This window comes from Vigna radiata, chromosome 5 (genome assembly GCF_000741045.1).
Source record: "Vigna radiata var. radiata cultivar VC1973A chromosome 5, Vradiata_ver6, whole genome shotgun sequence".
NCBI lineage: Eukaryota > Viridiplantae > Streptophyta > Magnoliopsida > Fabales > Fabaceae > Vigna > Vigna radiata.
In genome coordinates this window covers 16,946,148-16,958,806 of record NC_028355.1, presented here as the reverse complement: position 1 = coordinate 16,958,806, position 12,659 = coordinate 16,946,148, and the positions used below count along the sequence as shown (strand labels likewise).

General features: G+C 34.0%; 2 protein-coding genes across 2 annotated transcripts; both read left to right on the top strand.

Moving 5' to 3' along the window:
• The first annotated feature begins 258 nt into the window (after positions 1–258).
• Positions 259–4,265, top strand: LOC106760742. Its single transcript, XM_014644157.2, has 3 exons — positions 259–952; positions 3,281–3,361; positions 3,493–4,265. Exons 1-3 carry the CDS (start codon positions 574–576, stop codon positions 3,915–3,917), a joined length of 885 nt encoding a protein of 294 aa, XP_014499643.1. The 5' UTR covers positions 259–573; the 3' UTR covers positions 3,918–4,265.
• Positions 4,266–5,181: 916 nt separating this feature from the next.
• LOC106760383 (eukaryotic translation initiation factor 3 subunit L-like) lies at positions 5,182–9,391 on the top strand. The gene is made up of 5 exons (XM_014643818.2): positions 5,182–6,142; positions 7,013–7,501; positions 7,619–7,712; positions 8,192–8,263; positions 9,332–9,391. The coding sequence occupies exons 1-5, from the start codon at positions 5,301–5,303 to the stop codon at positions 9,389–9,391; spliced, it is 1,557 nt and encodes a 518-aa protein (XP_014499304.1). The 5' UTR covers positions 5,182–5,300.
• The last annotated feature ends 3,268 nt before the right edge of the window (positions 9,392–12,659 follow it).

Below are 12,659 nucleotides of genomic sequence, written 5' to 3'. Positions count from 1 at the left end.
GAAGTGATTAAATATGATATTTAGAATATCGTTATAAATTCAAACTTAATAATTAGGACAAGACGACAGTGTAACTAAAAGAACTATAAATTAAAGTATAATAAAAAATCAAGAAATTAAATGACGTGATAAAGTATAACAGGAAAAATAATGATTTTCGAAAAAAAAAAATAAGTTTAGCCTTGCCTTCAGCGCAGCGAATTCTGAAAGCAACTTCGCCATCGTCACCTAAAAAAAATAAAAAGTATTTCAAGAAATTAAAGAATTTCCAGGAGCACCGAAATCGAAAAATCTTTATCATCTTTTTCACGTTTAGTTTCAACTTCTAATCTGTTAATTCACGATTCAAAACCTAAGCTCGCAGTTACTACAAGTTTCTATCAGTGTCACTATTTTGAGCTTCTCTTTACCATCTTCCAAATCCCATTTCTTTGAAGCCACATATTATTTACTAAAGCATAATTGATTGATTAATCGGAGCACGTGTTAGGGTTTCGAGAAGTCGATCTCGGAACACAGTCCAAACCCTAATTCTGCATATCCATGTCATTTTGATTTTTGCTACTTCCGACAATGGCGATCATCGGCGACGCACTTCGCCAGGCGTTCATGCCGAAGCGCGAGTACGAGAGCCTTAGGGAAGAAGAGAAAGCGTGGGGCAAGCTTCAGAGACCTGTGACTGTGGCTTCCGTAGTTGCCATCGGGCTTGCTATATTCGTGTCCACGGTTATCAGTTTGAAAATCGTGTTTCCGAGTAGCGATGGGAAGAGAGCGTTATGCGTCGATCGGAGGCTTCAATCTATACAGATAGGGATGAAAGGTGATTCCGATTCGGATCGGTTTCCCGGTGGTTTCTATCTCACGGACCAGGAGATTGCTGATTATTACTGGATGGTTGTGTTCATTCCTTCAACGATCGTTTTCGCGCTCTCGGTTGTGTATCTCGTTGCTGGTAAGAAATTGGATTTCTATGTTGCCTTTTTCGAAAGTTTTCTGATTGTTGTCAAGTGATTGATGCACGATTTTTTAAGATTGTTGTTGGTGTTTGTTTTTTTTCGTTAAATAGATACAGGTGTCTAATGCCGCTTTGTTGGCGTCTTATATGATACTAAGTTTGATGTCAAAAACATTTATGGCTATAATATAATGATTGAGAGAACATTTTTGGCGTTAAAGGTTTTCAAGAACGGGTCGCTGGAAATAATTTTTAGAGAATCACCGCGGGAGTTCAACTGTAGATTTTGCCTTTTATGCGGGAAGTGCAATTCACGATTGCCGTAAAACAAGAAATCTCTAGGGGGTTGATCAGGAAATAAACTTCTTCTAACATCTCATGGCTGGGAGGAAATAGCCTTGAAATTGAACTAAAATCATAAGAAATGGAACCAAGATGGTTGGTGTCCGTTGGAAAATAATCTTGATTGCAGTCATTTTAATTCTTCACTAATTGCAGCCTCTTTAGGGTTTTCTTTAATTTCAACTTTGATTATTAGATATGACTTGAATACATCTTATAAAGATTAAGCAAACCTTAATGAACAAACTGATTTTATAGAATTGAGTTAGGTTTCAAACATAAATTCTTAGAGTGTCAATAAAAGATTAAGGGATAGAGAGACAAAAGTCTCAGGTCACATGGGTTGTGGTGCCTCTTGAATTGAGAAGTAAATACTTCAGTGCTGTTGGATTGTTCTCCCTATTGTGATATGGAAGGAAATGATTTTGTTGTTACAATTGACTTATTTGATTTATGCTCGCTAAAATTTGAGGAGTATCTACGGGCATTGATGTAACACGTGGGTTATTTTCAGTAAGTTTAATATGATCAATGAGACCATTGTCTCGTTGATGATTGGAATGTATGCATTTCTGCATTCTAGAGGGGAGTACTGGGGAAGTAGATCACTTGTTCTAAAATTTCTTCTGGCATCTTGTTAGAGTAAATCTACATTATAAAACTTGGATCTACAACACAATTTTACAGTTTTACTCATGTAAGTCAATGCTTTATGTTATAAACTTAAGAAAACTTTACAAAATTGTGAATCCAGTAGTTGTGCAAACGTTATCAATTACTCTGGTACAGTATTTCTATTTTCCAATCAACCCCGAACTGTTTCACTGAAATTCTAGATGATGCCATGGGGATTCTTTTTACAGATTTGTTAAATTATGTTGGATGAATGTCAGTCACAGATAGTGACGTTTTGAAATATATTTGATTTCTTTAGCCTAGGTTTTTTGCAGGATTTATGACCTCTTTTGCCTCTATTTTGGAATTCATGTTCTATTTATATAGGTCAATGGTTTGTGTGTTAAAAGAGTGTTCTCTAATCCCTACATCGTACATCCCCCCTCTTAATGCAAAACATGTTTTTAACTGCATTGTACAGATTTTTATTTATAATTCATCTATTCTTTGATTGTGGTATAATATTTAGGCTTAATTGCACATTTATTTTGACAAACTAGGTCTTATTTTGTCCAAATATGTGGTGATAGATAAGGATTAGGGATATAAGTTACTTTTAAAAATTTAGTACACATTTGATAAAATTTGAAGGATTTTGAAAGATAAGAGAGTAGATTTTGAAGAGAGATAATTTGGAGTGTTTTTTGGTGAAATCTGATGTTTTGGTCGGTGAGTTTCGAGCAAAAGACAATTTGGCCAATTCATTTTATTAAGATTTTGAGTCGAACAGGATCATTTGAGGGTTTTGGTTATAAAACAAGTTGAATAGAGAAACAAATTTGCTTACTTTTAAAAAAGGGTCAATTGTTTAGTATGTCCTGAGCTATATTTGCGAATTTCATACAGACCCCTGAACTATTTCTTAATTGGGTTCCTAATCTAAAAGTGGGTCACTGGTTGTTTTTTGGCTGGATAAAACTTACACAAAATGACAGTGCTGGTTTTAGAAACCCTAAAATTCAATTAAAAAAAAAGTTACATGTGAGGACCTAATAAAAACTAGTTTAGGGAGCTATTTGAAAATTCAAAATAGAGATATTTAACTGGCTCCAACAAAATTAGGAGGACCAACATCAAACATAGTTCAAACTGAAGTGATAAAAAGTGCAATCAAATATTGTGCGTTTTTGTTTTTGGAAACATGTGTTGGATAAATACCCATTTCACTGTTCTTGATGCATTATTTTGTTTCATTAACTGTTTTTGGGTTAAATGACTTGTCTTGTTAGTTTCGAAAGCTTTGTGCCATAATTATGGACAATATAGTTGTGTTATGCCTTGTTTTAATTATGACAATTGTTTTTGCAGGCATGGCTGTTGCATATTCTGCTCCAACAAGGCATGGATGCTTGAAGGTGGTTGAAAATAATTTTTGTGCTTCAAGAAGGGGTATGATTTCTTCTGTATCAATGTTCTTTCCTTTGCGACGCTCTCAAATTTTGGTGGATCTTATTCTAATGCTTGAGCATTTTATCGGCCCAAATTGACTCAGCTTTTTGTTTTCTTTGGATAACCAACAGGTGGGGTACGATGTCTGTCCATCTTAAACCTTATATTTGCTATCATCTTTGGTCTTCTTGCCTTGTTTCTTGGTTCAAGCCTCTTGACAATGATGAGCAACTGTTCTAAACCTCTGTTTTGGTGCTACGAAATTTCATCGTGGGGATTGGTTGTACTATATGGGGGCACTGCTTTCTTCTTGAGGAGAAAGGCGGCCACAATTCTCGACGAGGGAAATTTAAGTGGTCGAAATCTGGGGCTGGAAATGTTGGAAACGAATCCCCTGGAAGTTACCCCAGAGGTGGAAAGGCGTGTAAATGAAGGGTTTAAAGCATGGATGGGTCCATCCCTTCTTTCTTCTGACGAAGAAGACGAAGTTGACAGCTATGACGAGGCACCTCGTGGCAGTGCCATACGTTCTAACTCAAACAGGCAAAGAGTCTGAACTCGATATATTCAAGAGTCAAGAGCTTCATATCATCTTTTCCAGCCTTCATGCCTTAAAGAATGCTGTATGGTGTGGAAAGCAGTTTTGGACAAAAAAATGTTTACATGTATCATATGACCAAAAAAAAAATGTTGATTAAAGGAGTATGAATTTGAAGTTCAACTTTGAACTACCATTTCGTCTGGTCGAGTTGGTAGTCTGTAGTGTAGTCTGTGAATAATTACTAAATCGGGAATGACCAAGCTTTGACTTTACTTAGGTGGACTACAAAATGTTTGCTGAACAGCTCACTGATCTTCTCTATGGAGGCCTATTTTTTAGTTTGATTACAATTTTGTTGGTGAATTTTATCTCTCAAAATTGCTTTGCAAGAAAGAAATCCGTGTAAAACCAACCCGAAGCATGAACATTATATATTAGCTGACTTCTCATGAAAGGTAAACAATTTTTAAAATAAGAGATCATAGTGATATATTAGCATTTCTCATATTTAGTTTACTATATATAAATTAATTAACAAAAACGTAAAACTTGCTCTTTCCGACTTTATATTAACTGAGAATAAATTTATTTAACAATTAAATTTTGAAATTAAAGTAATAACTATAAAATCTATACTTCTATACTATTATATAAAGAGACTCTTGATGTACACATTTAGTTTCCAATTTTATCCTTTAGGTATTTTTAAAATTTCTTTTATAATTAAAATAATTATTTTGCTATCATAAAAAAAAGTGAATATCCATATGCGTATATGTTATACATAAAAGGGATTGTGAGGTTTTATTAAATTAATATAGAAAAGTTAACATCATATAATAGCTAATATGTCATGGTTTTTCATCTTAATTTTCTCCTTTCAAAAGCAACACAATAATTTTATGTTGAGAAATGATAAACATACTATAATCCGTGCAACAGATTTTTGGGGTTTATTTTCTCTATCATTATGGCATATAATAAACTATAATGTAAGAATACACATACTATATGATAGATATTTTCACTCTTAATTTTCCTTACCTTAGTTCTCATATAAATGTAAGAATTAATATATACTTTTTTATTAATATAGATACTTTTCTATTAAAATATACTTTTTAACACACATACTTTTTTCTTATCCAATTAATGAAACGGCATGACTCGATCGATGGTGGGTATTACGATTGAGATAAGGTAAGCCCAATACCTTTTGGCGGGCCTTAATAACATTAATATATGTTGGCGAAACTCCTTCATTTTTAATATTATTATTTTTTTCGTAAAAATAAAACTCCTTTACATAATATTCAGCTTCCCCTTCACTGCGAGTGCCCAAACCCTAACCTAGCTCTGTCGCGGTAGCTGTCTTCCTTCCCAAACCCTGTTCCAAGCATGGCGAACCAGGACTACGAAGAGCGCCCACAAACGCAGGAGCTCGGGTACGACCCGAACTTCGTCCCGGACTCTGTGAAATCGTTCGTCGTTCACCTGTACCGTCACATCCGCGAGAAGAACGTGTACGAGATCCACCAGATGTACGAGAGTTCGTTCCAGACCCTGTCGGAGCGGCTCTTCAAGGACACGCCGTGGCCCTCCGTGGACGCCGTGGCGCATTACGTGGATAACGACCACGTTTTTTGCCTCCTCTACCGCGAGATGTGGTTCCGCCACCTCTACGCGCGCCTCACGCCCACGCTCCGCCAGCGCATCGACTCCTGGGACAACTACTGCAGCCTTTTCCAGGTGGTCCTCCACGGTGTTGTAAACATGCAGCTCCCCAACCAGTGGCTGTGGGACATGGTCGACGAGTTCGTCTACCAGTTCCAGAGCTTCTGCCAATATCGTGCCAAGATGAAGAACAAGACCGAACAGGAGATCACGCTCTTGCGCCAGTTCGACCAGGCCTGGAATGTGTATGGGGTTTTGAACTTCCTTCAGGCGCTGGTGGAGAAGAGTACCATTATTCAGATTCTGGAGCAGGAGAAGGAGGGGCTCGAACAGTTTACTGCCACGGATGGATATGATTACAATGGGGGGAGTAATGTGTTGAAGGTGCTGGGGTATTTTAGTATGGTGGGGTTGCTTAGGGTTCATTGCTTGCTGGGGGATTATCATACTGGGATCAAGTGTTTGCTTCCTATTGATATTAGTCAGCAAGGGGTTTATACCAGTGTTATTGGGAGTCACATCACCACCATTTATCACTATGGTTTTGCCAATCTCATGCTCCGCAGGTGATACTTTTGTTTTGTGACTATTCATATCACTGTGTTCTTTAACCACACAGAGTTCATGAACTGAGAGTTTGACTATGTTCTTTAGATTTATTTTTGGTGCTTGAACAATGCTTGTTGATTTTGCCATCTGTGATCAAACACAGTGAATGCCTCTTGTCTTTGCTTGTGAAAGACAGTGAATGGACTTTACCATCTAAAGATTCTAATCCATTTCAGGCACTTTACCCTGTATGCATTACCTATTGTTTGAATTACCTTCTTTTGCTATTGTAGGTTGATAGTGTTGGTGTTTGACTTCATTAATCTCTCTGTTATTTTGAATTATTTTATTCATTTTTTTTAATTTTCTAATTATTTGTGGATCATGCAATTTAAATTGATTAAATTAAAACTTTCTTTTACTATCACTTAATGGAAATGGATTGGTTTTTTTATTCATATAAAAAATGTATATGATCTTTTTGCGAACCCAATGTGAATCATTCAAATCATGATTTTATAACATGTGTGGTTTGGAGTTTGTCTTTTTGTCTTGATTTTTAGTTTCTGAAGTCTAATTGAGTGTCTGAAAGGTTATTAAAAATTGGAAAATACTCATGTATTCTGGAGTGCCATGAACATGCAAGTTTTTATCTGATCATAGTAAATAATATTTCAATACACCGCCAATAACTTATTTTGATGAAGTTCGTCACAAGTGGAAAATAGTACATATGCTATTCGCATAAAATAATGATTGATTTAAAAAAACATTTTTGAAGATTTCATGTGTCTGTTGAAGTATTCTATCCCACAAAATTGTGTTTCATGTTATAATTGTCCCTTATTTATTTCATTACAGGACCTAATCAATTACTTTTTTTACAGATATGTGGAAGCAATTCGAGAATTTAACAAAATTCTCTTGTACATCTTCAAGACAAAACAGTATCACCAGAAATCGCCCCAGTATGAGCAGATACTGAAGAAAAATGAACAAATGTATGCCTTGCTGGCAATTTGTCTTTCACTCTGTCCCCAAACCAGGCTTGTTGATGAAACTGTGAACTCTCAGTTACGGGAGAAGTATGGTGAAAAGATGGCTAGAATGCAGCGATATGACGATGAGGCATTTGCTATCTATGATGAGCTCTTCTCCTATGCATGCCCTAAGTTCATTACCCCTTCAGCTCCTAGTTTTGAGGAGCCTCTTGTAAATTATAATCAGGATGCCTATAGACTTCAATTAAAACTGTTCCTTTATGAAGCAAAGCAGCAACAGTTGTTATCAGGTGTCCGGACCTTCTTGAAAGTGTATTCAACAATCTCCTTTGCAAAACTTGCGAGTTACATGGAAGTGGATGAATCCACCTTAAGGTTTATACAAAATATTATTTTAGCATCCTGCCCCTTGAATATCAATATTTTTTTGTTAATAATATATATGCTTTGTGCAAAAGCTTAGTCATGTATTTCCATTCTAATGGATGGCAGGACTATCTTGATCACATACAAGCACAAGACACATGCTGTTGATAGTGATGGGAAAATTACATCCAATGCAGATGTAGATTTCTATATCGATGAGGTAAGCTTGCTTGCAATTTTTTCTTGAATGATCCTTTTCTCACTGAAGTTAAATGCTGTTTGAGAAAGTGAATAGATTTTCCAGGCCTTATTGTCATGCTTGTCCTTTTTAGTTGAACTTGTTTCTTTGATAATAATATCATTTACTTGCTCTGAAAGTCTTTGTTAAATTAAGGTTCAAATCTTAGCTTTGACCACCATATGCATTACGGAGTCAGTGGTATGGTACTGATAGATATTATTCTGTGTTTTAATTACTTTTATGTTTTCACATCTCTATATTAAGAATAATACTAGTGTAAAGGGACTATAGTGGTGAACTGACTCCCTGACTTTGTGCAAATACTATAAACATTGGACAGTTCATATGATTTTCCGTCTCAGGCTAAATTAGGCTTTCGGAGTTTAACTCTGGCAGTTCTCCTGTTTCTATCTTAAATAGTGCTTGCAAATGGTGAGCATTGTTTCAATTTGCTGCAGGACACAATTCATGTTGTGGAGTCCAAGCCTGCGAAACGTTATGGTGATTACTTTTTGCGTCAGATTGTCAAGGTATGTTNAATATATATATATATATATATATATATATATATATATATATATTAGTAAAATAATGTTTTTTTAATATTTTTAAAATATAATAATTATTTTGTAAAATAAACTAAACTCATTAAAATTGGTAGTTAAATGGGCTCGTTAAAAAGTTAGTCTGATTTATATGTTTTTCAAGTCAACATATCAACAGGTTTGTTTTAATCTACCCACAAATAGATTTTTATGGTTGTATTACCAATTATAATAGTGTAGGAATATCAGTATCATCATTATATGATACTGTTCAAAATATAATGAGACGTAATTTAATGTATATGTTTACGAAAATTAAAAAAAAAATTGTAACAGCATACCTAGATTCATATACTTTGACATTTAATTTCCACATATAATATTATTGATCATATGTATATAATTTTTTATTTCCAATTCATATTACAAATCAATTCATACTTCAGAATAAATAGTGGAATAAATATTCACATATTGATGCGTAAACAATAGTAGTCTATGTATTCAAGGATAGAGAAGACTCATAAAAAGAGAAAAAAGGCAAGAAAAATATTTTTTACTTTCTTTCCTTAAAAGAGAACTTACAATTCCATATATAATCAATCTTTCTAACAATATTTCTTAATGGGAGGTTTTAGAATTTTGCTGACTCATTACTACTGATGAATAAAATCATCCTTATGACTCACATCGATTTGTATTTCTCACAACTAATAATATTCCTTAGACGGTTACTGTAACAATACCCTACCCATGAGATTCAACCTTGTCCTCAAGGTTGTACAAGGATTTTAGCTCATCCCAAATTTCCCAAGAGGTGTTATCAGTGTACTGACCCAACTACTACAAGATATGACGGTTTGGGTTCCGTCATTGAAGCATGCAAAGAAGAATCGCCTGAGTCATCATCCTTTTGAGCAACCAACAACATGTAACGTGTTGGGCAGCGATGGTTACGTAAGAATTTTTTGTCGCAATTTAAGCACAAGCCACGCTCACGTCAATCGGTCATTTCTGTCTCGGTTAATTGTTTAAAACGTGTGTGCGGAGGAGGAGCAGGTAGAAGAGGTGGCGACTGTTGTGGAAGAACTGAAGGAACCAAAGGTGGATTGAGTGGATTGGTCACCAGCGGCAACGGTCTGGAATATCATTATGCGGCTGAACTAAACGAGTTAGATCATGGAACTTTTCCTCATGAAGACGAGCTAACCTAAAAACTTGAGAGAGTGTTTGAGGTTGTTGAGAAAGCACCTTACAGCGGATTCCCGATTTCAACCCAAAAATAAAGCAACTCAAAAGAAATTGGGGTTGCAACCCAACAATCTGATTAACAAGAGCCTTGAACTCACTCAGATAAATAGTAACTGAGGAGGTTTGAGTTAACTTGAAAAGCTTACCCTGAGGATCATCAAAAGTGGTCGGCATGAAACGGCCTCTAAAGCTTGTAGTAATTGTGGCCATGAATGAATCTGTCCATTGCGGTACATCCACTGAAACCACGCAAGAGCATGACCGTCAAGGTAGAATGACGAGACAATGATTCATTCTTCCTCCGGTGTGGAATGATAGTCAAAGAACTGAGAGATCTTGAAGATCCAATCATGCGGGTCAGAACCATCAAAGCGGGGAACATCCAGCTTGAGAAAATGGCGATGATTAGTAGGTGAAGAAAATGGGAGAGGAGAAGGAGGTGAAGAAGGGGGGTGGTTTTCCAAGGATGAGAGTCAGAGATTCAGGTCATCCATCTTGGAGATGACAAGAGACATGTTATGGAGCATTTCATCCATTTTTTCCGATTGGGTCTTGCGAACGGATTCTGCCATGGTGTGAAGGAACGAGAGCACCAAATGATGTGACGATAGTCTCTGTATTCAAGGACAAAGAAAACTCCTAAAGAGAGAGAAAGGGCGAGAAAAATACTTTTTACTTTCTTCCCCTAAAACAGAACTTACAATCCTATATATATAACCAACCCTTCTAACAATATTTCCTGATGGGAGGTTCTAGGATTTTCCTGACTCATTACTATCCATGAATAAAATCATTCTTATGACTCACATGGATTTGTATTTCTCACAACTAATAATATTCTTTGGACGGTTATTGTAACACATACATTGCACACACTTTAAGAAAATATATAAAAACTTAATTGAAAATATGATACTATCACATAGCCACCAATTTTGTTCGCTTAGCTAAAAGTGTATGTCAGTCCACTCGCTCAATGCACCAAGACTCGCTCAGCAAAAACATAAATAGTGGACTCTGCTCGTTCACCTCTCGCTCAGCGATAACTCTCACTCAGATAGAAGTGTTATGCTCGCTCAACGGACACACACTCGCTCAACGAGATTGCATAATTTTGCAGCATCAAATCTACAAAAATTGCACCCCTCATGACCCATCCTATGCATCTTTTCCAACTTCTAACACTCCTAGATTGTATTTTAAACTAAAATTGACTTAACTAAACATATCTAAACCAACCTAAACTCGTTTTAAACTAATTAACCACAATATTTCAATCTAAAATTAACCAAAACATCACTTTAGAGACCCAAATTAAATTCCACCAGTTATATCTTGTTTTTAAACAATTTAGGAGCTCCAACAAGTCACAGTTGACTTACTAACACTCTCTAAAATGACGATTTAGACACAAAACCTAGAGTTCAAAATCTCACTAGTTCAAACCTTCAAAATGCACTTAAACAACTTTGTAATTACTTCCAAAATGACTATCACTCAATTCTAGCATACATATAAACTAATTATCATCCCAAACAAGTTACAAATGACCAAAATAACATGTTTTAACCACTCATTCTCACCTTAAATCATTGATTCTAAAATTCACCTATCAAACCTTCATTTCTACTATAAAAAACCATTTATAACTTATTTCAAATAATTTATTCTCAACTTCCTAGCCAAATTGATACCATTAAGCATTTTAACATAAACATTCATAAAAATTAGTCAATTCCAAATGAGCACAACAAGGTACACTTCATCATTCAACCAATTTTCATCATTTCAAATATTCATTACTTAATAACAATCATCTTTAACACCACAAACAACATACATTAATTATACACACTATTAAATAGTAATTCATGATTTAACTAAGATATTATATATTTTGAACTTTTAAAATTATTCAAATTCACCATAGAAATAATCTCATAAAAGTTAATTAAAAAGAGAAATACAAATATCACATAATAAGTAAGTTGTTAATTAATAAAAATACAAAATATTCTCATTTATATGTCCCAAAAAGGTTTATCTTCACTATTTTTGAAAATATATCATGACAATATATGTAGAGTTTAATATAAATTTATATATAAGATAAAAAGAATTCATCATATGAAATGATCTTTTTTATGCCATAGAATATCCGATTGGGGTGACTATTGTTTAAGCTGTTTTGCCTTGAAAAAAGTGATCTATTATTTGTTTCTTCTAAGCAAAAGTTTATAGTTTGTTTCTTCTAAGCAAAATTTTATAGTTTGTCTCTTCTTAATTTTTATTAACCATAAAAGTTGTCGTAATAATACAAGTAATTGAGTTTTTAATTCTATTGATTTTAGATACAGTTTCTTCAAGATAACTAACATTTTTTTATTATAGGCACAGTAATAATATTTTATGTTTAGAAGTTTATTGACTAATATCAACAATATCAACTAATGTAGCATGAATGTTACATTATTGAAAAAAATTACATTATTGTGAGAAATGATTTTAAATTAACATATATTTTTCATTTCAGCTGTTGGATGTTGACCTTGTAAGGGATATGAATTTTTAATTTAAAGCATGAATTATAAAATATATTTATTATGATGAGCTGTGATTATGACTCATTTGATAATAAATGTTAGTACTAGTAAATATCTAGATATAAATGAGACATATTCATATTATTTATGAATAAGATTCTTACACTAGTATAGTGTTATTAACTTTTATAAAGAGAAAATTCCTATAAAGATAAAATGCAAACATGCAGTAAATAAAATCCGTAAAACAGGGTAAATAACTGCATAAACCATGATTTATTTCTATTATATTATATTTCATTTGGATAATTCTCATATCACTATCCATTAGTTATATCAATGGATTGTTGTGTTATTAAAAAATTATCGGAATTGAACGATTTATAATTCTTTTTGTAATAATAATAATAATATTGTTGTCACTATAACTTAAATTATGACTGAACCAAACCAAAATAAAATGAGTTTCTTATATAAAATTTAAAATTAACTTATTTTGTTGAAATTAATCTCATATTATTTATTAGAAATTTGATTCTAAATTAAGGGTAAGTCATTTTTATAATCTGGGTTTAACCTTTTGGTTA